The sequence below is a fragment of the Idiotropiscis lumnitzeri genome, chromosome 6, assembly GCF_059441095.1.
Source record: "Idiotropiscis lumnitzeri isolate Australia: NSW breed Sydney's pygmy pipehorse chromosome 6, RoL_Ilum_1.0, whole genome shotgun sequence".
Lineage (NCBI taxonomy): Eukaryota > Metazoa > Chordata > Actinopteri > Syngnathiformes > Syngnathidae > Idiotropiscis > Idiotropiscis lumnitzeri.
This window is the reverse complement of record NC_142396.1, coordinates 15,238,877-15,261,308: the sequence shown is the minus strand read 5'-3', so window position 1 is coordinate 15,261,308 and position 22,432 is coordinate 15,238,877. Positions and strand designations below refer to the sequence as shown.

At 39.7% G+C, this 22,432-nt stretch overlaps 1 protein-coding gene across 3 annotated transcripts; it reads left to right on the top strand.

Annotated features, from left to right (window-relative positions):
- The first annotated feature begins 1,287 nt into the window (after positions 1 to 1,287).
- Positions 1,288 to 19,918, top strand: cpt1ab (carnitine palmitoyltransferase 1Ab (liver)). 3 transcript variants are annotated; one of them, XM_088299651.1, is made up of 20 exons: positions 4,679 to 4,736; positions 4,882 to 4,919; positions 6,290 to 6,454; positions 6,811 to 6,953; positions 7,726 to 7,897; positions 8,192 to 8,293; positions 8,521 to 8,658; positions 8,765 to 8,842; positions 9,131 to 9,238; positions 9,865 to 9,952; positions 13,911 to 14,106; positions 15,417 to 15,605; positions 15,695 to 15,800; positions 15,887 to 16,003; positions 16,174 to 16,338; positions 17,077 to 17,208; positions 17,301 to 17,453; positions 18,158 to 18,271; positions 18,387 to 18,479; positions 18,566 to 19,918. In XM_088299651.1, the coding sequence occupies exons 3-20, from the start codon at positions 6,314 to 6,316 to the stop codon at positions 18,650 to 18,652; spliced, it is 2,322 nt and encodes a 773-aa protein (XP_088155777.1). In that variant the 5' UTR covers positions 4,679 to 4,736; positions 4,882 to 4,919; positions 6,290 to 6,313; the 3' UTR covers positions 18,653 to 19,918. The 3 variants fall into 3 exon arrangements, with proteins under 3 accessions (XP_088155778.1, XP_088155776.1, XP_088155777.1); XM_088299652.1 differs by lacking the exons at positions 4,679 to 4,736; positions 4,882 to 4,919; positions 9,865 to 9,952 and adding exons at positions 1,288 to 1,448; positions 10,418 to 10,502; XM_088299650.1 differs by lacking the exons at positions 4,679 to 4,736; positions 4,882 to 4,919 and adding an exon at positions 1,288 to 1,448.
- Positions 19,919 to 22,432: the final 2,514 nt, after the last annotated feature.

The window sequence follows — 22,432 nt, the reverse complement described above, 5'->3', positions numbered from 1 at the left end:
TCAACGTGATTACATAATTCATGACACATGTCACATCCCTATTATTAATAGGGTGTTTGCACTTATGCAACTGCAAAGACCTTCCTGACACAAATAAATAAACTGTAAATCACATGTAATAGTCTCTCGTCTTGAACGTGTTGCTTTATTAGCACGAACCTATGGCGCCCTCTAGCGATGATTTGTTGAACGTGTACATACAAAAGAAAGTTGAATGTTTGGATTACCAGTTTCTTTTTATTTATTTATTTTACTCAAGATTTTCCACTTTTTATATACCGTTTTAAGGGCATAATTTTTCAACTTCATTTTCTGAGCTGCCTTTTTTTTTGGGGGGGGGTTAACCTTTTTTGTCCACTTCTGTTCAGTTAAATGCTGATTCAAGTATTTGCTTGATATTTAAAAAAATATTTCAATTCTCTGTATTGTACATTTAGGTTTTTTATTTTTACAGTATATCGAAGTGATTTTATGTGCAGTTAATTGTTGTTTCTTCTGTTGTAGTCTGTTTGTCTAAACCAAGATGATATTCAGTTTCCCACTCAGTCCATTAAGATTTGGAAACGTAATCCAAGCCCACAGTTGCAGTGTACTTGATTAGTTTTTAAAGGTGAAGTCAACCTATAAATTTTCTTTACAAGAAAAAGTTTTATGCACATTAACTAGTCTAAATACAGCATTCTGATATTTTTTGTGTTTTTGTAACATAAATTAAGCAACACAATTCACCCGGTTTCAGTCATGTCATAGGGTGGCCATTTTGAAGCTTTCTTTCAACTAAAAATAACATCACAGTTGCTCAGGGCTCAGGTAACGACCAATCAGGCTATTCTATTTTATTTTAAAATTTCATTTCTTTTTTTTTTGTGGCACAAATCACTAGTCTAAGTAACCATATTCATTATTCTCTTCATTTTCCCCTTTCTTCCTCTTTGCTTCCCTGAAGTTTTTAGGAACAAAACAGCTACCCTCTCCAATTCAAAGTTGAAAGCTATAAGATTTGATTTGATTAAGTGCATTTTTTCAAACAACCTCAAGACATGAGGTGCCTCGATGAGTATGATCAAGATACGAGGGCATCTAAGCATTTTGTGGGGCCTGAGTGATCCATGGCACGCAGGGTGGAAATTGTGAGATAGTGTTTGATTGACAAGAAAGTGGAAGAGAGCCGAGTGCACAGAAAAGGCTTACTACGATCAAGCCAAAAGCCTGACGTCACCTTTTGGGGTCCTCACTTACCTCTCACAATACCGGGACGGTCCTCCACGTGGCGCTGTCCCACTCGGAACGAACGTGACGTAGTAAAAGAAGCAGGCGGCGTACACAAGCTCTCATTCACGTAGCTTGTGGGAACGTTGGCGGTCCACGCTCTCAGCAGCCGAACGGTGTCACATTGTGCCCGGACACTAAAACCTTCCACACACGTCTCGGTTTCATAGGCAGGCTCGGTGAGTAAAAGCTCTTCGTATAAACGTGTCTTTCCGTGGTCTTATTTATCAGGTTGCAGTTAAGGGGATAGCTCACTAAACATGGCTGCGACGGATTTGACAACACAAACGCTTTCAAATAAATGCAGCGGGATATAGTCCAAATGGTATACGGTGCAGTCCATTCAAATATATGAGTTAAGTTTTCCGTCCAGTGAGCGACTCGTCTGGCCCTTTCAATGCGTATGGGAAAGACTCCAACTTTTGTGTGATAAAAAAAAACATTCAAGCTGTTTGAGTAGGACATGTTTGACTGAATTTAGCACCCACTCGTCATTCTACCACAGCTTGTTGAATTAATTCGTCAGGCCTTTTGTTGTTCGTTTCAAAACACTCATCGGTCATTGATTAAAACCATGCGTTGCATTGTCCAGGTACGATGTCCGCCCAACACTTATGAAGGCAATGGTGCAAATAGAGGTCATTCATTGTCATGGGGACACACAGGGCAGTCTATCGTTAGCTAATAACGGATTACATTAGGTCTATGCACCACGGTTGTCTGTGATGCAAACAAACGATTCATAAACTAAGAATGAATTCTATTATGGTTTCACCTGCACGGTGGCGTTGTAGTTCGGTATTGTGTAGCAACGCGTAAGAAACACGATGCACCTGAAAGCTTTATATGTTCGAGAAGGTCGCGGTGCATTATTGCATGGAAAACACAGAATATGGTTTATTTACACTGGGGTGCAAGCTAGTGACCCAGTTTTTGACGGACCACGTGCTCCAGTTGCTCCTCCCATATCGTTCCATTAATGGCAGACATTATATGTTGTGTGTCTTTGCTTATAGAATAGCGTGTTTCTGCAGGAGTTTGTTTGTGACGGCATTTTTTTAATTGTGGGAAGTTGATGACGGGAGGATAACATCTGTAATGCACATGAACGACGTTACGCACGATGATCGTCGGGGTTGCTGCCACGATTTATTACCATCGGCGGATGTTTTTTTTTAATTTATTTCGAAATATAGCCAATTTAGCAACAATTATGGAGTTATAAAATGTAAGCACCGCAGTATCCACGCTTGTATGTATACGTGGGAGGGTTTGTCAATGCTGTTTTCAGTTTTTCCTCTATCCAAGTGAGTGGCACTGCTCAGCGACCTTTCCCCCAGTTTCCGCAGTGGCGGCTGGATCATGTGATCTGGCTGGCGAGGGGGAAGGGGCGGTCTGCGGAGACGCTGCTTTCCGAGCGGATTGAAAATGCCCAAGCGACCTGTCCTTCAGCCTGGACTTTCTCCTTGTCGGGGTCGGCGTGAGCTTTCCACGACAGAGGACTGAAAGTGCCAAATTAAATAAATAAAGAAATACACCATGAAATGTTTAATTAACATAGTCATTAATGAATTGTTTCAATCATTCATTAAATATGGAATTAAATACATCAATGTTTCATAACTAATTAAATTACCAATAATTATTTATAAAATAGCTGTAATTATTTCTGTGTTTAATTAATTATTTTTATATTTATTTATTTCATGGTCACAGTTGCAGTCTTTCATGAATTAATTTTATCTGTCAAACTCAGGCATCAAGATTAGGATTAATTTTTTTGATGGTAAATACAACATTTTCTACCTAGCTGGCAAAGTTAACTCATAATGAAGCTATTTAAGTATATAGTGTAGTCTACAATATTAAATGTTTCGAGTCTATAGTGGAAGATCACTACCTTTAATCAATAATTATATCAATAAGATTTATTTATTTATAACTATTGGAACTGATATTTTGTCCAGTCAATCAATCATCCTAGACTGCAAACCACAAATGAAAATATCAATAAACTCTAATTTACACAAATAAAAATGATGGATGATGTATAATTGATCATTCTAACAAAACAGATCCAAAGGGCGTGTGTAATAACAACAAAAATACTGTCTGTATTCATAAAGTCAAAATTGACCTGTCTACAGTATATTGTAATTCAAAGTTCACTTAGCTGTAAACCTCTTTACTACATGGAGACAAAGGTTCGAGGTGAATTAACAAAAATATGGAAGTAGTAAACAAGCGTATAAGACTCTAATTTAATGGCGTATTGTGTTTGTCGTGATTGGAGGTGTCTTAGCATGGCCACATTGGCCACTGCACGTGTTCGGCTTCGATGTAGACGATTTAGATTTAGATTGCAAACTAACTATTACAATGACCACTGTTTTACATCATGAAATTGATGGCCTAAAATTCATTAAAATCACATCTAAAAAGCATTATGACTTAATTCATTGCTTTCCTTTTTACTTAGGTTTAGTTCTGCTTGTCTTTTGATTATTTGTTCTGCATTTTATTTTACGAAACCGTGAGTGTGATGGGTGTCACAATTTCACAAACAATAGGCTCTCAGCCAAAAGGAGGCAAATCATTGTGTAAATACAAACAAACTGCTCCAAACAGAGTTGAGTTGGACAAACCGCTTAACTTAATTGCGTTATGTGCGCAAGCACTAGAGGAACTCTGATTGTGACGACAGCTTCACTTAGTAGTTTACTCAGTAAGCGAGGATGTAAATTGCATTTCCTTTCCAATTATGTGGTTAAATTCCTGTTAACCTCCCGAAATGTGTGACACATTACCCCACTCAGTAATTGTAATAATATTATAAGAAGATTGGCAGTAATTTGTTACATTACTTGGTTGCATCCATCCATCCATCTGAGCCGCTTCTCTGAAGAGGGTTGCGGGCGTGCTGGGGCCTATCGCAGCTCACCCTGGAGTGATTGCCGGCCACACTGCATGGCATGTATTCCCCACCTACATATTTGCACTTGTAGGTTCCATTTTTCATGTATATGGTTTACAAATTTTGTGGTTTCTGGGCGGGTGGACAAGAAGGTACAAGAGAGAGGGCAGGGTTTTAGCGTTCATCTTGTCTTCTTTAACGAAAAGGCCTCTAAATACCAATCCACGGTGGGAAAGTCGGCATACGCTGTCTGTCTGGTGCAGGTCGCAAGGTCGGAGCCGTTGTTCGGGCATCTTGGGGTCATGTGTGGCAGATTCAACATGTGCAATTGGGTCGGGCTGTCGGGTTAAAAGTGCACTGTGATTGGCTCTTTAGCTAGCAAATCAGTACACTGGACAAGAACCGGAAGTGACGAAACTGGAAAAACTGAGGTTATTTTGCAAGAACTAAATTATCTTTGCTCATTTTCAGATCTCCTTTATGGTTAGAGTGGCTGGCTAGGCAGAAGCGCACCAAAACAAATTAATCTTGGTCATGTGGCTTACGGTTGTTTGTGAGTTACGTTTTTTTTTGTCCAATCAGATTTCAGTTTCGATGTGTTGCCATGCACATATTTTTCAAAACTCCATCATGATCTCCAGTGCTGGCCTTGACCACTCTCACACACCGTTGAAATCGCAGTTTTTTTTTTCTTTTAGATTCATCAATGAGTGCTTCTTATGAGCCCCAGTGACAAGTGAGTTTTTTCTCCGTTCTCTGTTTGGTTCAGCTACATTTAGGGTCATTCTGGCTGAAGCAACGAAAAGAATAAAAAATAACCGGGCCATTTCTGAATTGGACAAAACCCGGTTTATTTGTTTACGATTCTGCCAAATGTTTCAGATTTTGGCAAAAACATGTGTCTAAGCCAACCTTTACTCACTTGGCAACCTTTCAAAAGAAAGTTATTGTCATAAAGGGAACGCAACAGGAATTCTAAATACACCATTTGTTTTAGGGTGGAATTCTGTTAAGATCATTTCACCTTTTGACCTTTACTGTGATCTTGAATTTCACCTTTTGGACCACACATCCTTATGATTAACTTTTCTGAAATTCATTCCCCAGCATGTTAGCTAAATCATACAAGTTTTCCAGGGATAATATCTGTTGTTTTCCAGCAAATTGGTGTCAAAGAGGAATACCCTGGTCATTCTTGGTGTAGTGCATTTCCGTGTACATTTTCTAATGAAGTCCCCAGTCGCTGAAGTTGACGTCACTGTGCACCTAATAATCTGAATGTACTAAACTTTGATGTCAAGTAGGGCGCCGTAAAATATCTTTTAGTGGGCCGAAAATGGCCCTTGTCTAGATTCTGACACTGGTGGTGCTTGTCCTGATCCATCGGTTTCCATAGTTGTTGTGTCCTTCTCAATAATAATAATAACAATGCATTAGATTTATATGGCGCTTTTCTGGACTAGACCAGGTTGATTTTTTTTCAATGCTGCTCTCGCTGTTGTTTGCAACCAGTAACAATGAGACATTCAGCCAATCTTGTTTTCATGAGCCTAAAAGATAATTATCTTTGCTCCTTTAGTCTCATCCACATGTTCACAATAAATTGCAGTTCAATTATAACAAAAGTGGATAAGAGAAAAGAAATAACTTGTGGTTACAATCTAAATTTAGCAATAGTGGTATTCGCTGACAGCAATTCGTGCTGCTAAAGTATTTGTAGTTTCCTTGCAAGTAATGCCAAATGTAATCAAACGTCGCGCGTTCATCACTTTAACAGACAACGTACTCAGTCAGTCATTGCATTCTGAAGAGCGCACGTGAGCCAGTCAAGACATAAGCACTTAGCAAATCACTTTCTAAGAGGCAATGACCATATAATCCCACCAATAACTAACAACAACACATGCCACATTAATCACTTGAAAGGTGCAGAAACAGTTATGAGCATCATGCAACATCTTTTTTTATCTTACTTTAATGCCGTCCACTTCAGTAATTATCTTTTAAAAGGTGAAAATAAAATTTGCAAGGTATGCACCTGTATCTCGGTGTTTTCGTCATGCTGATGCATAATGATGGCATTCCATCTCTCTGTGCTTCCTTCAGTAACTTTGCACAGAAGCAGCCGCCATGGCAGAAGCTCACCAGGCAGTGGCCTTTCAGTTCACTGTCACCCCAGATGGCATCGACTTGCAGCTGTGCCATGAGGCTCTGCGCCAAATCTACCTCTCTGGTCTTCACTCGTGGAAGAAAAGATTCATTCGCTTCAAGGTGAGAGGCACTCTGAATCTATTGGGTCCATCTCAAATGCACTTATTGAACTCCTGTAACCTATTACTAACTTACTTTTCCGTGAAAGCTCTGTTTAAGCAATTTTTGACAACATTGTTCTTTACAAATGTGTGAATTGGTGCATATTAATGTGCTTCCATTAGATCAGGCCCTCACACATACCGTGCCGGTCATTTCTTTCTCTTACACCTTTGGCCACTTGGTTCTTGAAACACCGCTCTCCTAAATCACACAACCAATAAACTGATAGCATTGTCTTAATAATCAGTTTTGACCATAAATCTGTGTCAATATTTGTTTCCATGACCTTGTTTGTCCCATCTAACCTTCCACAGAATGGCGTTATGACTGGTGTGTACCCAGGCAGCCCTGCTGGCTTCATGGTTGTGGTCGTGTCTTATATGTCGTACAATAAATACAAACAGCTGGATCCGTCTCTTGGCTTGATTGCCAAACTGGGACAACACATGCCTATTAGGTAAGCCCTTTAATGACTGCATTCATAATCAACAACAGGACACCAAGGGTTACACTTTAACAGGTCCACTGTGTGACTCTGTTGGGCCACTTGAATGGGCCAGTATAAATTTCACAAGTACCATAATTATTGGACTATAAATCACACTTTTGTTCTCAGTTTGCCTGTTCCAGTGACTCGCGTCAAAAATCCGGTTCCTTAATCGTGCTGATGGCAGCCAACGAGTTTTGGTTGGATTCGAACTTCCGCTTCTAACTATCAAAATGTTTTTCTTTTTAGTTTAAAAGGGATCACCTTAACAAAAATCCTGCATCACATTTTGGCCAAGAGTAGATTTCTGGTCGGTTATTGCGCCTTAATTAGTTTCTAATAAGAGATGTCCTTTATTAGTCCCACAATGGGGAAATTTGAGTAAATCCGCCTTGAGGCAGATGCCGCATGCCAAGCTAGTTAGCTGGGGAAAGTCTTAAATTCTTCATTTAAGAGCATGTGAAAATATATACAATAAATATGGTGGTGACTCAAATTGTATTTACCGTATTTGGAAAGATATGTTACAAGATGCTAAAAATAATCAACGTCAAAGATGACTTAATTTGTTAATGGTCTATAAATTGATGCTCTACCAACATTTTTTCAGTCCTTCAGGAATTATTGTTGTGTAAAAAGAATATAATGCAGGATGTCATGTACCTGATCCAAGGTGCAGGTAGCCAAATTCTTATATGGTCTTTCTGTTGCTTCTTTTTGTCTTCCTTCCCCCCGTGTGCAGTAAATATATGTCTACAGACAGTCAGAAGATTGTTGGTGGGGTATTAGTGGGCACAGGTCTATGGGTGACCATAATCATGATCATGAGGAATGTCCTCAAGTGCCTGTTGTCGTGGCACGGCTGGATGTATGCACGCCACGGCTCCGTTTCTTGGTCGACTCGATTGTGGATGGTGAGTCACAAACACCTTGGAATAGTCTCGTCTGAGCTGTCGCCATATAACTCACAATCTTGACATTTTGGAAGTTGCCATTGTTTAACATTGTTTTTACTTCTCATTAATGGCCACAACTTTAACCCAATTTGCCCCTTTCCCCCATGATTATTTATTTAGTGTTTATTATTTTCTGTTTATTATACTTTAATGATTCATTGGCAGTGTCAGTTGAACCTGATTTGTAAGCAGTCTATGCAGTGTTTTAACAAGATTGCATTTTTTTTGTCTATTCTCTCTTTTCTTTTGCAGTTGTTAGTTAAGGTGTTCTCTGGAAGGAAACCAATGCTCTATAGTTTCCAGAGCTCCTTGCCACGGCTGCCGGTTCCACCTATTAAGGATACCTGCAGAAGGGTATGTTTACTTCACTTTTCAGGAGAGCAAAGTATATTCCGTCTGTTTTAGCTACGGTAGCTGTAGCTCAACAATGAATGTAATATATATGCTAATGCATAAGATATGTCATTATCAGGCTTTTTTGTACCTTAGCAACAATTAACATTGCCACTCTACTTCTTTTCCTCACTTTCTTGTTTACGCTTAACCGTTACCTTTTCCTTACCTGTTGTTTTAATGCTTAGTACCTAGAGTCTGTCCGCCCACTAATGGATGATGAACAGTTTAAACGGATGAAAGGACTTGCTAAGGACTTTGAGATGAGTCTGGGTCCAAGACTGCAGTGGTACCTAAAACTGAAGTCATGGTGGGCTTCCAATTATGTGAGTCAAAGAATTATTTTTCCCCTTCAAATTGTTATTAGTGGAATGTTATCTCGTAATATGACCTTATGTTCGTCTCAGCCATTCTTCTAATCCATCGTCACAGGTCAGTGACTGGTGGGAAGAGTATATTTACCTTAGAGGTCGAGGGCCCATCATGGTGAACAGCAACTACTATGCCATGGTAGGAAATGTCACACAGTTATTTGTACATTAATTGAGGATTTAATTTAGCTGGTTTTGGTCATAATTCGTACCATATTCGCTTTGTGTATTCTTAATATTTTGTGTCAGCAATGTGAATTTAGCTATACAAATGAGTTGACCACAGAGTGCAGCCCTTAAACCATTGTTAATTTGGGGAATTGGCACAACAGTCCAACTCTCCCATCGTTTATACAAGGCGTCAACAGTAATATGATTTGATTCCCTCTCTTTTTGTAATTACATTGCCACATCTTTCTGTCCCCAGGACTTCCTGTATGTCTTCCCCACTTCAATTCAGGCAGCCAGAGCAGGTAATGCCATTCATGCCCTTATGCTGTACAGGAGGAAGCTCGACCGTGCCCAGATCAAGCCCGTGAGTATGGAGCAACGTTCTCGCATTCCTAGCCCATTACTTGTCAGTGTAGTGCAAATGCTTGACTAGCTAAATGATTTATTCCTCAAATCAATTCTGCGGCAAACTTTGTTTTCATGTTCACAATGCTCACTGTAAATTTCCAACTCACTGATTGTGGAGCGTGTTACTGGCTCACAGTTTTTGCTATTTTCAATTGAGATTCTGTCCTGATTGCTAGCAAAGTGAGATTCTACATGTATTTTAACTTGCCCTTCTGTTTCTTCAGAGTGCAGTTGAATGAGTGCATTATAATGAATTTCCTGATGGCCGGATATATTTCCAGCTTTACCTTTACTCCCTCCTTTCCTTCCCTCCCACCCAACCTGCATGATGCCTACATGCAAATTTCTTGTATCCTAATGAAAACTTGGCACATTTTCTGCCGTAACCGTATATTGCGTCAGCTCAAACTGGCCTCAGCTGCAAAGACTCACTGTATGAATCTGTACAAATCCCACAATGACAATAAAGGGATTTCTATTTCTATTTCTATTTCTATGCATGGGCGTGTAATGTTAAACACTCACATTCAGTTGTCTCTGTTTTACTGTCTTGTCCTTTCGCTGTGTCGGATGCTGCGTTAGATATACTTGCTGGCAAACAAGGTTCCTCTGTGTTCGGCTCAGTGGGAGCGGATGTTTAACACTACCCGCCTCCCTGGTTTGGAGACAGGTAAGATGAGAGGGACCTGGGCGGTACCCTCTGAACCATACCCTTCCCCGCGACCCAAGCCATCACAATGGCATCAAGCCATTGGAAACCGCTGCCTCCTTGATTCTTTCTCGACAGCAAAGCCTTGAAACAATCCAATCTCTGATTGGCTGTCATAGATGGTACTTCTGAAATGAATGCAAGTCAAAAGTGATGTATTTCTCAAAAGTAGTCTCATTGGCGATATCAGGGCTTTGCTGTTGGCATTGAAAGGGTTGGTCACTGGTTTCTGGTCCCTGTTTAAATCCTCTCCCCTGGCAGCCTTCTGAGGTTCCTCCGGCTGCCTATTAAACCAATCCTCATCATTTCCTCTCCACCTCATCCATGCTTCTGTCCTTGTAGGTGTGTGTGTCTGCTGCTCTATCTGGATTATGGCGATTTAGAATGTCATCTCGATTTGTTTGACTCTCCCCTCTTGCTTTTCAGCTCATGCTCCTAAACACTATTCCCATGTGTTCCGCCCAATACGAGCGTATGTTCAACACCAGTCGTGTCCCAGGTGTAGACACAGGTAGAGTCTGCAGTGTTGCCTCCTCCACGCTACTCTGACTTTTATTCTCCTTGGGAAATTTTGTCTGTCTGTGGAAAAATTCTGACCCAGTAGAATTTGTAACACTCATGTGTTCTGCTCTTTGCACACATGGTGAATAATTTGCATGTGGCTGCAGTCCAGGTTCATTGTGTGAAATGGTGGGTGAGACACGCAAAACCAACTATCCTGGCCTGGCATGAGATCTGTGAGGAATGATAATTGCTGTATTTAAATACTAATTGCAAAATTGGAAATTTACAGCCAATATAAGACATTTTTAATTGCATAAACCTACTTGGACTTTGTTGAGCATTTGGAAGCCGTTTAATTTTTCACGTTATGAAATCCGTGGTGTATTTCGGTTCATATTGAATGGCATGCCACAGTTGTTGCCAATTAGTTGACTGAGCCGCGATAGCCTCATCCTAAAGGATCTCTGCTGTATTGGATTGCGATATGTATTAAAGGTGGAGGCTATATTAGTCCAGTTTTGTTTCATCGCGTGTTATCAAGGAAGGCTGTGGCCTTGAAACAATGCTCGCTTAGAACGATAAAGCCCAAACTGAGGCGACAGAATGACTCACATCACCACCATGAGACAAAACTCTTTATGTGATGCAGCACTGAGCCGCTTTATACTTCAACCTCAGTTTCCTGTTCTTCTCTGGTTGATTCTTCTTCCGGTGTTGCTTATCTTCTTCAGGTATTAATGCATTGTGTGTTAAGAGATGCGCTTTTATATATCTGTCTTTTTGTCACCTTTAACCAGTCTTACCAGACTCTTATGTGCATGTTCCCCCCCCCCTGATTTTCTCAGAATTATAGAGAAAGATAAGTATTGCCCTTTTCCCACCTACTCTGCTCGATATGGTTCTGCGTAAGCCGCCCAATGACAAATTTGTACTGCGAGCTTTGAGGTACCTTTTTTAATTGGTGGGCATAAATCTTTGCTGGTTGCTCATCGTCTATTTTTTGTCATCTTCATTGTCATTGTAACGGTTGAGGATGGGCAGTTAGGAGTAACAAAAAACACTACCAATAGTGACCCCGTTTTTGCTGTTGGCTTTGAAGAATACAGTTTTATATTCGCCACAGCCTCTCTGTCTTGCTGCACTCACTTTCCTCTTGAATAAAATTAGTCTGTGGCTTCCATGGCCCAAAAATCAGAGATCTCGTTGTACGCATGGAAAAATAGATGTCCCATCTCATTGATGTGTTCAGTGGGGTGTTGTTTTGCAGATCCTGTTCAACCTATATTCAATTGAATACACTACAAAGAAAAAAATGTTAAATGCTCAAACTGATGAATGTCATTTTTTTAACTCGGATTTTGAACTTGATGCGCGTAACAGTGAGTGTCATGATTGGGTATAAAAGAGGCATTCCTGAAAGGCTCAGTTGTTCACAAACAAAGATTGGCTGAGCTTCACCACTTTACAAAGATTGGCTGAGCTTCACCACTTTATAAACAATTGCATGAGCAAATAGTCCAACCCTTTAAATACATTTCTCAACCTACAGTTGCAAAGAATTAAGGGATTTTCATCATCTATGGTCCATAACGGCATCAAAAGATTCTGGAGAAAATCTCTGTGCAGCCGCAAAGCAAAACTAAAAAACCGTATATTTTTTACTGGCATGATTGTGCAACGTATGAAGGATATTGACATGTGGGCTCAGCAACACTTCAGAAAACCACAGTCACCTAACAGTGTTAGTCGTTACATCTAAAATGCAAAACATTAGCATCCATAGTGCAAACCATATATCAACAATTTGTCTCTCTTAGGCATGTTCCTACTTATCTCAGCAAGACAATACCAAGCCATGTTCTGCATGTGTTAAACAATGTGGCTTCATAGTACAAGCGAAGGAGTACTATGTATGCCTGCCAACAGTCCAGACTTAACACAGTGGTAAAGACGCCCAGCATTTTTTTTTTTTGTGATCTGTGTTGCAGGAATTATATTAAAATAAATAAATAAAATCAGTTTGAACATCGAAAATCTTGCCTTTGTAGTGTACTTAGTTGAAAAGGATTTGCAAATATTTGTTTTCTGTTTTGATGCACATTTTAAACAATGTCCACATTTCATTAGGCATTTGGGTTTTTAATATGTACCTCTAATGCATGCATCAACCTGAAATTGCCTGGCTGTATGTTTGGCTATCTGATGTGCTGATCTTGTCGAATCCAAAATATGTCTAAATAAACTGAATTCCACAGTGAACTGTTTTTAAATGGTCGACTCACAATAAATGTGAGGATTTAATCAACAAACGATCTTTTGGTTACATTTTAGGAAAGAAGAGAGGAGTTGAATTGTGGGATGCATTTATTGTACAAATAAATATGACTTCAAGTTGACACAATAAGCATTTTTATTGATGGAGGTGAGAAAGCAGAGCAGACGAACTATAACGTGCTTGTGTGTTACTTGGTGTTTCGGGGTCTATTCTTAGTATATCCTCTCTCTTATGTTTCCCGTAACAAGGTTAGTGACTCTTTGAACACTACGAGCATCACCAAGACAATATGATCGTTTAGTTTGCTCTGACCCTCCCAAAACTGGTTTGTCTTGATGCTGCACGATACTGTTCAAACAAGCTTTGCATCAAACTCTTCCACGTTACATGCCCCTTCCTTGCACATCCCCCATTTCAAACCCACTTTCTCACTCAGATGCTCCCTTCCATTTCCCATTAGATGATCTCAGTGACTTTGTTGTACATCGTTGTTTCCCAAGAGCATATTTTAAATTATCGCAGAAATGTTGCATCCCACCATGATTAGCTGTTTTTTTTACTGTTAAAAGCATTCAGAATGTATTCTGACCCACTTTAATTTTTTCATGTTTACGTTGCAGATAAAATTGGTGCCCAGAGTATCCCTGAAAAGATTTACTTTTTTAGACGTTAAAAACAACTTCAATTTAATGCGAGTTAAATTAACTTTACCTGTTTGATGCCGAAGGACCCTAACCCTGAAATAGCAATTAAGACAAGTCAAATGTTCTGAGCTTTCTTTCTTTTAAGAATTGTGGAGCAGAAGTACAGCAGATCATTTTTAGCCATGCCCAGATATGTGACTTGCTTACAATCCCAATTTCTTAAAACTGGGATTTATTTGCTTTCAAAATTCGTACTCAGCTGCTTAAATAGACCATTACGCGCCTTTCTGAATCTACAAATTAACATAATCCAGGAGGCCTCTAATCCCATCGAACAAACATCAGATATGATAAAGATGGTCTGAATACTCTCTGAATGCACCGCACCTGTAATTAGTTTGAATGAGGCTGCATCGCTTACACAGCAAACAGCCCAAAAACACTGCTGTTCCTTTCCCACTGTTTGACCTTCTGCAATTTGGTGCTTCTCCTCTAGATATCCTGCAGCACACAAATGAGACCAAACACATAGCCGTGTACCACAAAGGGCGCTTCTTCAAGGTGTGGATGTTTTATGATGGACGACTTCTGCTGCCACGAGAAATCGAGCAGCAGATGGAGAGGATCCTGGCTGACCAGTCTGAGCCTGCGCCAGGAGAGGAGAGGCTTGCTGCACTTACTGCAGGGGACAGGTGTGTGCATGATAGAATGAGCACAAATGACAGTCTGAGTTGCAGAGAAAAGTGCACGTGTGTCAATAATATGTTATTATATATAATATGACACACCACATGATTACAGTAAACTCAGCTGTGTCCAAAATAATAGCTGTATTTACAAGGGAAATGGAATCAAGCCCCCCCCCCAAAAAATTATTTAACTCTAATAGCTTTTGTTTCAATGCATGCAAATGGGTTGGAAACATGCACTTTGTATTCCAAATCAAAATAATGAAGATAAATGCATCAGATGTGTTATTCGTGTACTTAAAGTTTAAGGCAAAATATGTTTCCCCCCCTACACTTTACTGGCTTGACTCGTCTTCTTGCCTTGCCTTTATCCCAGTTTTTACTACCATCACATCACATATCTACAACCAACATCAACACTATCCTATCCTGAAATTATATTCAATCTAATTAAGGATGCCAAGAGTTAATTACATTGTCATTGTATAAGGTATGATTATGGCACAAATAGCCGCTAACGGGAGTAAACACTGTCATATCTTGCAATGTTTTTTGTTGTGGGACTCTGCCGTGCAGGTCATTTCCCCCCAGTCTGTTTCTTATAGTGGAGTCATGAACAATGACCTTTAACTGACGCAAGAGAGGCCTACAGTAGTTTGGATGCTGCTGTTTGGTGTTTTGTGAATGTCTTGGTTGAGTCATCAATGCACTATTGGGCAAATTTGTTAATAATGGCTCTCACTGTGGTTCACTGGAGGCCCAAAACTTTAAAAATAGGCTTTATAACATTTTACACACTGAAAGAGCCCAATTACGTTCTCTCTCATTTGTTTGTAAATATCTTCAGATCTCCGCTTGATGTCTAACTTTTTAGGTCTATTTGACTTTGTCAGGCAGGTCCCATTCAAGTTATTTCTTGATTGAGAACAGGTGTGGCAGCATCAGGCTTGGGTATGGCTAGAGAAATTTAATTCAGCTGTTATAAACCATAGTTAAGTTAAATTTATTGGGGGAAAAGGGGTGCATAAACACCTTTTCAAACAGGGTCATGTAGGTTTGGATTAATTATTTACCTGTGTTTTCTTGGATTTATATTGACATTTTTTGATGATCTGAAACACCTAAGAGTGACTAACATTCACCTCTGTGGCCCAAAAAAAAAAACAAATCAAGAAGGGTTGAAACACTTCATACCACTGTATTTTTGAAAGTCCAAATAAAGGATTATTTTTTTCTTAGGTTTTTGCAAAGAAATACAAAATTGAATACATTTTGACTTCAGGGTTTGCTTCACACCAATTATCTCTGTGCAGGACGCCTTGGGCAAAGGGCCGCGACACCTACTTCAGCCGTGGCAAGAACAAGCAGTCTCTGGATGCCATTGAAAAGGCTGCCTTTTTCGTGACGCTGGACGAAACAGAGCAGCGGTTTGACGAAAGCTGCCCAGTCAAGTCTCTGGATAGTTATGCAAAGTCCCTGCTCCACGGAAAGTGCTACGACAGGTTGGGTAGATGCACACAGACACACAAAACAAATGGATGCAGCACAAACCTATTGAATACACTGATGGTGTTTCCCTTTTTTTAATTAGGTGGTTTGATAAATCCTTTAACCTGATAGTTTTTAAGAATGGCACCATGGGTCTAAATGCTGAGCACTCCTGGGCTGATGCTCCAATTATTGGCCATCTGTGGGAGGTGTGTTATTGTCCTTTTCGTTTTAAAACAGCGATTCATATTGACTAAATAGTCATGCATCACCTTAAATCGCACTTGTTTTGCAGCACGTGCTTTCCATGGACCCGTTTAAGCTTGGATATACTGAAGACGGGCACTGCTGTGGGGAACCTCATCCCAACCTGCCTGCCCCCCAGAGACTGCAGTGGGACATCACTGATGAGGTAAAATAAGCTAGACGTAGTTTAGATGTGCATTCCACAGGACTTGGCTTCCCCCTGCTGGTTGCACCGACTACTTGCACTTCTCTTGGCTGTGTGCACAGAGCTAATTGAAGAGCGTACTAAATAACGGTGTACATATTTTAAGCATGTCACCTTTGCATTTCTTTTAGTGCCAAGGGATCATCGACTACTCTCTGACAGTTGCCAGGACTCTGGCTGATGATGTGGACAGCCACATTTTCCCCTTCAATGATTTTGGCAAAGGTCTCATCAAGAAGTGCCGCACCAGTCCTGATGCCTTTATCCAGATTGCCCTGCAGTTGGCTCATTACAGGGTTTGTTCTTTCAGCTCGCTGGACAACCACTAAAATAGTATGGTACAAGAATAGAACATCTCCAATTAATGACCTTTGCAGAAAGTTTTATACTTTGCTGCTGTATTTCAGATTTGATGTGTGTTTTTTTATTTTGGGAGGGGGGGGGTCTTTCCCCCCAAAATATAAACATACAGCCAAATCTTCTACGGTAATCAATCAAACTTTTGGGTATTTTGAAATGTAAATGAGGTTGCAGAGCGGATTAACAAAATAATCATGAGAAAATAAAAAGTTCTGACTGTCAAAATTTTAGAATATTATACAAATGAATTTACAAGTTTAATTGATGAATCTCAAAATTCCCACACAATCATTTTTGGCAGCTCAAGTGATACCAAAAGCATCATCTGCTCGTCTCTTGTACTTCAGCATATTCAACAACAAAAATACTTTCTCACAATTCTGACTTTATTTAAAATTGTTTTTCTGTGAGACTGATGCATTGTGATTTTCATACTTTTTTTATACCTACAGTAAGAGGTTCACTGAAAGCCTCTAAAGATGCAGCATGTTCTTTCACTGTCACAGTTCCTTAGAATTTCAGCTGTGGTCAGTCAACTTCAAACCACAATAGGTTGCATTAAATAGTCAGTGAAAGAGGTTTTGTTAACTGTGTTCATGGAGGCTATTTGTTTTTTAAATATATTTTTTCGACTAAAAAATGGATAACAGCCTAATTTTTCTATCACCAAACAGGACAAGGGCAAGTTCTGCCTGACCTATGAAGCCTCAATGACCCGTCTGTTCCGAGAGGGTCGAACCGAAACGGTCCGCTCCTGCACCACAGAAACGTGCAATTTCGTCCATTCCATGATCAGAGACGATACTGTAAGAAACACCTTTCTTTGTAGTTCTGCTCTTATTACATCTTGCAATATGCTTATGTGGACCAACACTCTCTTCCTTCCCTTCCCTCTCAGAGAGATCAATGTCTGAAGTTACTCAAACTTGCAGCAGAGAAGCACCAAAGCATGTACCGCCTGGCTATGACGGGCATGGGCATTGATCGCCACCTCTTCTGTCTTTATGTGGTTTCCAAGTACCTGGGGGAAGACTCGCCCTTCCTCAAGGAGGTATGAGTCCTTTGCAGTAGTGTAAACAACTTTTTTTCTCAAACTAACAAACTGAACTTATCTCAAAAAATACATAAAAAATCATGTAAATTACAAAATGAACCGACTGCTATTGCTTTAAGTGGCGTTGTTAATCCATGCAAATGAATTCCATCTTATATTTCTTCATTAATGTTTGAAATTTACTATACATCTCAGAATAAGTTGTATGCCACCATCTAGTGGTGAAGAATAGAATTACACACAAGAGATGAGATTTAGGACGACGTACGAAATAACAGGATATTTAACCCAGAACCTGCAATGGTGGAGGACTGTTAGCTCATTATGGCACTTTTAACAAAATGTTTATTTTTTTAAATTCCAACTTTGACTTTAATTATATCGAGTAGTGACATTAGTACAAAAAATAAGTTAAGTGGTGTAGAACCTCTAAAGAGCTCTTCACACCAATCGATCGGTGTGAAGAGGCCTTGACATCCAGTTTGAAGATACTGGTTAAACTCAAATCAAAAATTAAATGCCCGAATCAAACTGTTTGCATTATAAACTCCTTTTGGCATTAAAACTGATGTTTTAAGTCAAAAATAGATGTTTATATTTTTTTTCTCTGTTAACAAGTAGCCTCATAAATGTGATTATGTTCCCTTACAGTTTTTTTCCCCCCAGAGCTGTATGATCATTTTCAGGTCTTGTAATTTTAGGTGCTGTCTGAGCCATGGAGGCTGTCCACCAGCCAGACGCCGCTGCAGCAGGTGGAGCTGTTTGACCTCGTCAGACACCCTGAATATGTGTCGTCTGGAGGTGGCTTTGGACCGGTAGCTTCCCACACGGCTCGACAGAATCTATGAAACACCGATTGTTGTAGAGTATGGCTGTATGGTCCGCAGATTGGGATAAACCTGACTTTTGTCTATTTCTTCCCTCGTCTAGGTGGCTGATGACGGTTATGGTGTGTCTTACATTATTGTTGGAGAAAACTTGATCAACTTCCACATCTCCAGCAAACACTCCAGCCCAGAAACTGTACGCTCTCCCGCATTTAGCTACGGTGACTCTTATAAACGTAATTTTTATTTGTTTAAATGTTCCTGTTTGTTTCTTCCCGACAGGACTCTCACCGGTTTGGTGGCAACATCAGACAGGCCATGTTGGACATACTTGACCTCTTCCAACTTGGGGACAAAGATTTCAAGTGAAGGCTTTCTCTGGTCGATCTCACGACGTGTATTCTTCCTGAAGTTGTACAGAATCAAATATAGGGTTGGGTTATTTTTAGGTGATGTTACAGTAACAAAGTGGTTGATTGGGATGCATTTACACACCCTTGCTTTCATTTTATTTGGGAAATTAGGGATGCTCGTGGCGTTTGCTAAAGGTAGTGCGCAGATCAACATTTTTATTTGCAGGACTGTATGCACCAGTGCCTTAGCGATGAACGGCTTGTGTAAAAACGTTAGAAAGGGAGAGGAGATCAGATCTGACGTCACTTTTATCTCCCGTCATCTGAGCGCTGAGCAAAATCCAAAATTTTAATTTTTAATTTGCATTGTGGTATGAGAGCTTTTGCTGCTTTGTCTCATCGTTTGACTTCATTTAGGTCTTTCATTTCATTGGGTGCAAGTTGCGTAGTTGCACACGACTTGTCAAACTTCAGTTAATAATATCGTGCTGATTTTCAAGCATTTCAAAACGCATGATCAATTTTGGGCGTGAGCTTGATTGTAGGAGACGTCGAGCTGGTACCCGCAATGCCTTTCTGAATCATGTCCATCCTATTAACTTGTTGCATGTATGATGTAGCGACAAAGGTTTGTCTTGTTTTCATCCTCAGGGTTTGCTAACTTGGCTTAGTAAGCGCTTTTATTTGCAGCGGTAGTTGAGATGCAGTACGATGCGGCCGTTGTGAGCCGTATCTGGGATGACGGTCCCTCGCGCATTCACAGTGTATGGCCACAAGTGATCATTAACGAGTGAGTTGTTGTACACTCCAAAAATGATGTCGTTTTGTTTCATCACATTGATTTCAATGTTTTATTTGTCCATTTTGAAGTTGTGTGTTGTTGCAAGTCTTTATCACCCACGCAACACAAAATGAACATCTCTCCAGTCCATCATGAAACACACCTATACGGAGCGGTTGTCTTGCATAGAGTGTATTTCTATTGTGTATATTTCGTCAGTACATTTTATTTTATTTATTTTTACCAAGTTTTAGCAACGCATAATGAACAGATATAGATTTGCCATTTTCTTTTTTCTGGTTTAAGTACACATTTGACGGTCGCTGCGAGTATGTAATTGTATGATTTCTTGGTAAACCTTCATGTTTACACTGCTGTGTGGTTTTTGATGATGATGCTGTATATGTTTGCTTCTAATTTAAGGTGAAATATAATAAGCAGCTGGTGCATACCAAACGTTTTAACAATAAAGTGAATGTCAGAGAGCTGTATGAAAACTGAGTATGATAGTCTCTTGTTGTGCATTTGGGTCAAATGAAACACGCTGCCCCTTCTGTTTTATCATCATCATGCGTTATTTGCTAATGCTTTCAAATGTACTGAGCATTACCTGTAAAATTTGCAAGCTTCTAAAGTGAAGATGAACTCCGGTGGGGTTTTAAGCCTACGTCAGACTCTGATGTTTCTTTTTTTTAAGTTATATAAAAGTAAACTTTTTTTTTTTCCAACAAGCAGTTCCTCTGCACTGAGTTTTTCAGTTTTCATAATTGGATTATTTATCAGTGTATCCACATTTATCAGTAATCATGACAACCTTCCAGGTATTTATTTTTGCAGATAGTGAAACTTTGTTTTGTCGTTGGCTTTTAATTTGAGTTTTTTTTCTCCCTCTGTCACGTTAACCTGACACCTCGCCACATGGTCGCGCTTCACAGTCAGATGCTCATTTCTGTTTTGGAGAGTACTGTTTGTAGAAATTTTCTCAGGGAGGCTTCAGCCAGTCACTGACATCGAAGGAAGATGTTTAAAGGCGTTGCAAGGTGACGCATGTCCAAGAAGGGCACGGGCAGGAAGCGATTACATGTGACAGTTGTCTCTGGTGGACAGGAGCCTTTTCACTCACACACACACTCGCCCTGATGTCACCCTGGCCTAGGCTTCCGATAGCAGGCTAACATTTCAAGACTGCATTCCTGAGGTCCGCTTACTCTTCTCTAACTCTGGGAACCTTTCGTTTGGCTGATTAAGAAAGTACAAGAAGGCCTCATTTTCATTGCCGAATTCATACCTTTATAGTTACGTTTACATCAAGCAGTGTTTATGCTGACCCTCAATGACTTCATTTGGTTATTGCACTTGAAGAGAACATCATTGTCATTACAATCCAAACGCCACAAAGAAGTTAGACAAATGTTTGCCAACCCAATAACTTCTATAAGAGCAAGTATTCCAATTGTATACTTAATTGGCAAGATGGAAAAGTCATTCACTCAAGAGCAGACACTGAAACTTAAAGCCTTGACTTGCACTTTCTAAAAGTAGACTTTGAGAGAGATCTCCAACCTGCACTTGCACCGGCTTAATTCATGTACTGCTTTTACTCCCTCAAAAGAAAAATGGTGCTGTGACCTTACCTGCCCCTATGTTTTTTTTCTTTGCGTGTAGAAGTGTTCAATCACAATTGTCAACCTTCATTTTTTGGTTATGCTAGACAATTTACTTTCCAGCGCGGTGGGGATATGGAACTTGAAAAAAATGGTGTGGATATGTCACTTGTAAAGAAAGATAATTTAAATGCAAGTTTATGATTGTTGTCAAGAAAAAAAACTATGCATGTGTTGTCTTCAAATTTGAAAGTTTTGGGATTGTACGCAACAATCTGATTTATTGTAAAGTATATACAGTGAGGTTGAACCCATCAGAAACCTGCAAAGGTATTGAGGCAATTGCAAAAAGGAAACTCCATTTGTTCTATCTTCATCATCTGACATAGCATGGAGCTGCTTTCCCACATCTTATCTCGATTTAAAAAAAAAAAAAAAAAAAGCCTTCTGAATGTGCGCGATTAAAGCCGGAGTGTAAATGGAGAGTGTGAGCTTGTTTGTTGGCACTGAGGGACCACGCATGACTCCGGCCAGCTGCACCTGTCTTAAAGTGGGAGAGGAGCGAGGCCCACATGGCCCCAAGGGGGACAGGAGCCAAGACCGGAGGGTAAGGACGAGGGGCTTAAGGGAGATTGGGCTGAATGTGACTACCATAAGCAAATCCTTCCCACTTAAAGCTCCCTTAACTATAAATAACCTTTATTTGGATTACAAGGAATTTGTGAAGACGTAATAAGTCTTCAGCAATCTCTCATATGTGATGTGGATGACGAGGAGAGAAAAAAAAAAGTATTCCTAATATTTAAAAACAGATCAAGCAAGCGATAGACCTGTTATATGCGCAGAAACTTTATTAGGTACACCTTTGCAATGAACAACTGTAATAACACAGTAGTGTAGAAGTGCACTGCAAAAATAGAAAAAGAATAGAAACAGCTACGATGAAGTTCTTCTTGCAATGCCAACTGTAACCAAGTAAACATATTGTACGTAAACTAATGTAACAAAAATGAAGCATAGATTTGAATTTCAATTAACTGCTGGCATATATCCCCCCTTTAGTCACCAGTAAAATGGAATTTAAATCACAATAAATGTAATTAAAAGGTACACTTTTATCTTACGTTAATCAAAAACATTCCATTTTGTAATTTTGGGATTACAGCCATGTTGCACACTTTGATTGACTCAAAAATATTTTGACTTTTGACTTAATTTTAAGAAAAAAATATTTTAAAATTCAAGAACCCAATTAATAGTCAATGATTAGAGCGCATGGGTTTAATTTGAAAAGCATGCTCCATTAGGTTGGGATCAGTTCACTGACTGCCAATAAAAGACATTCCATCACTTTTGTATGCAATACCTGAGACAATTTTGGGAGAAGACAAAGTGTATATTTTTGAACACC

Coding starts and splice junctions, on each gene's coding strand:
- cpt1ab (XM_088299650.1), top strand. CDS start 6,314: ATGGCAGAAGCTCACCAGGCAGTGGCCTTTCAGTTCACTGTCACCCCA. Junction 6,455..6,810: donor AAAGATTCATTCGCTTCAAG/GTGAGAGGCACT, acceptor AACCTTCCACAG/AATGGCGTTATGACTGGTGT. Junction 18,480..18,565: donor AACACTCCAGCCCAGAAACT/GTACGCTCTCCC, acceptor TCTTCCCGACAG/GACTCTCACCGGTTTGGTGG.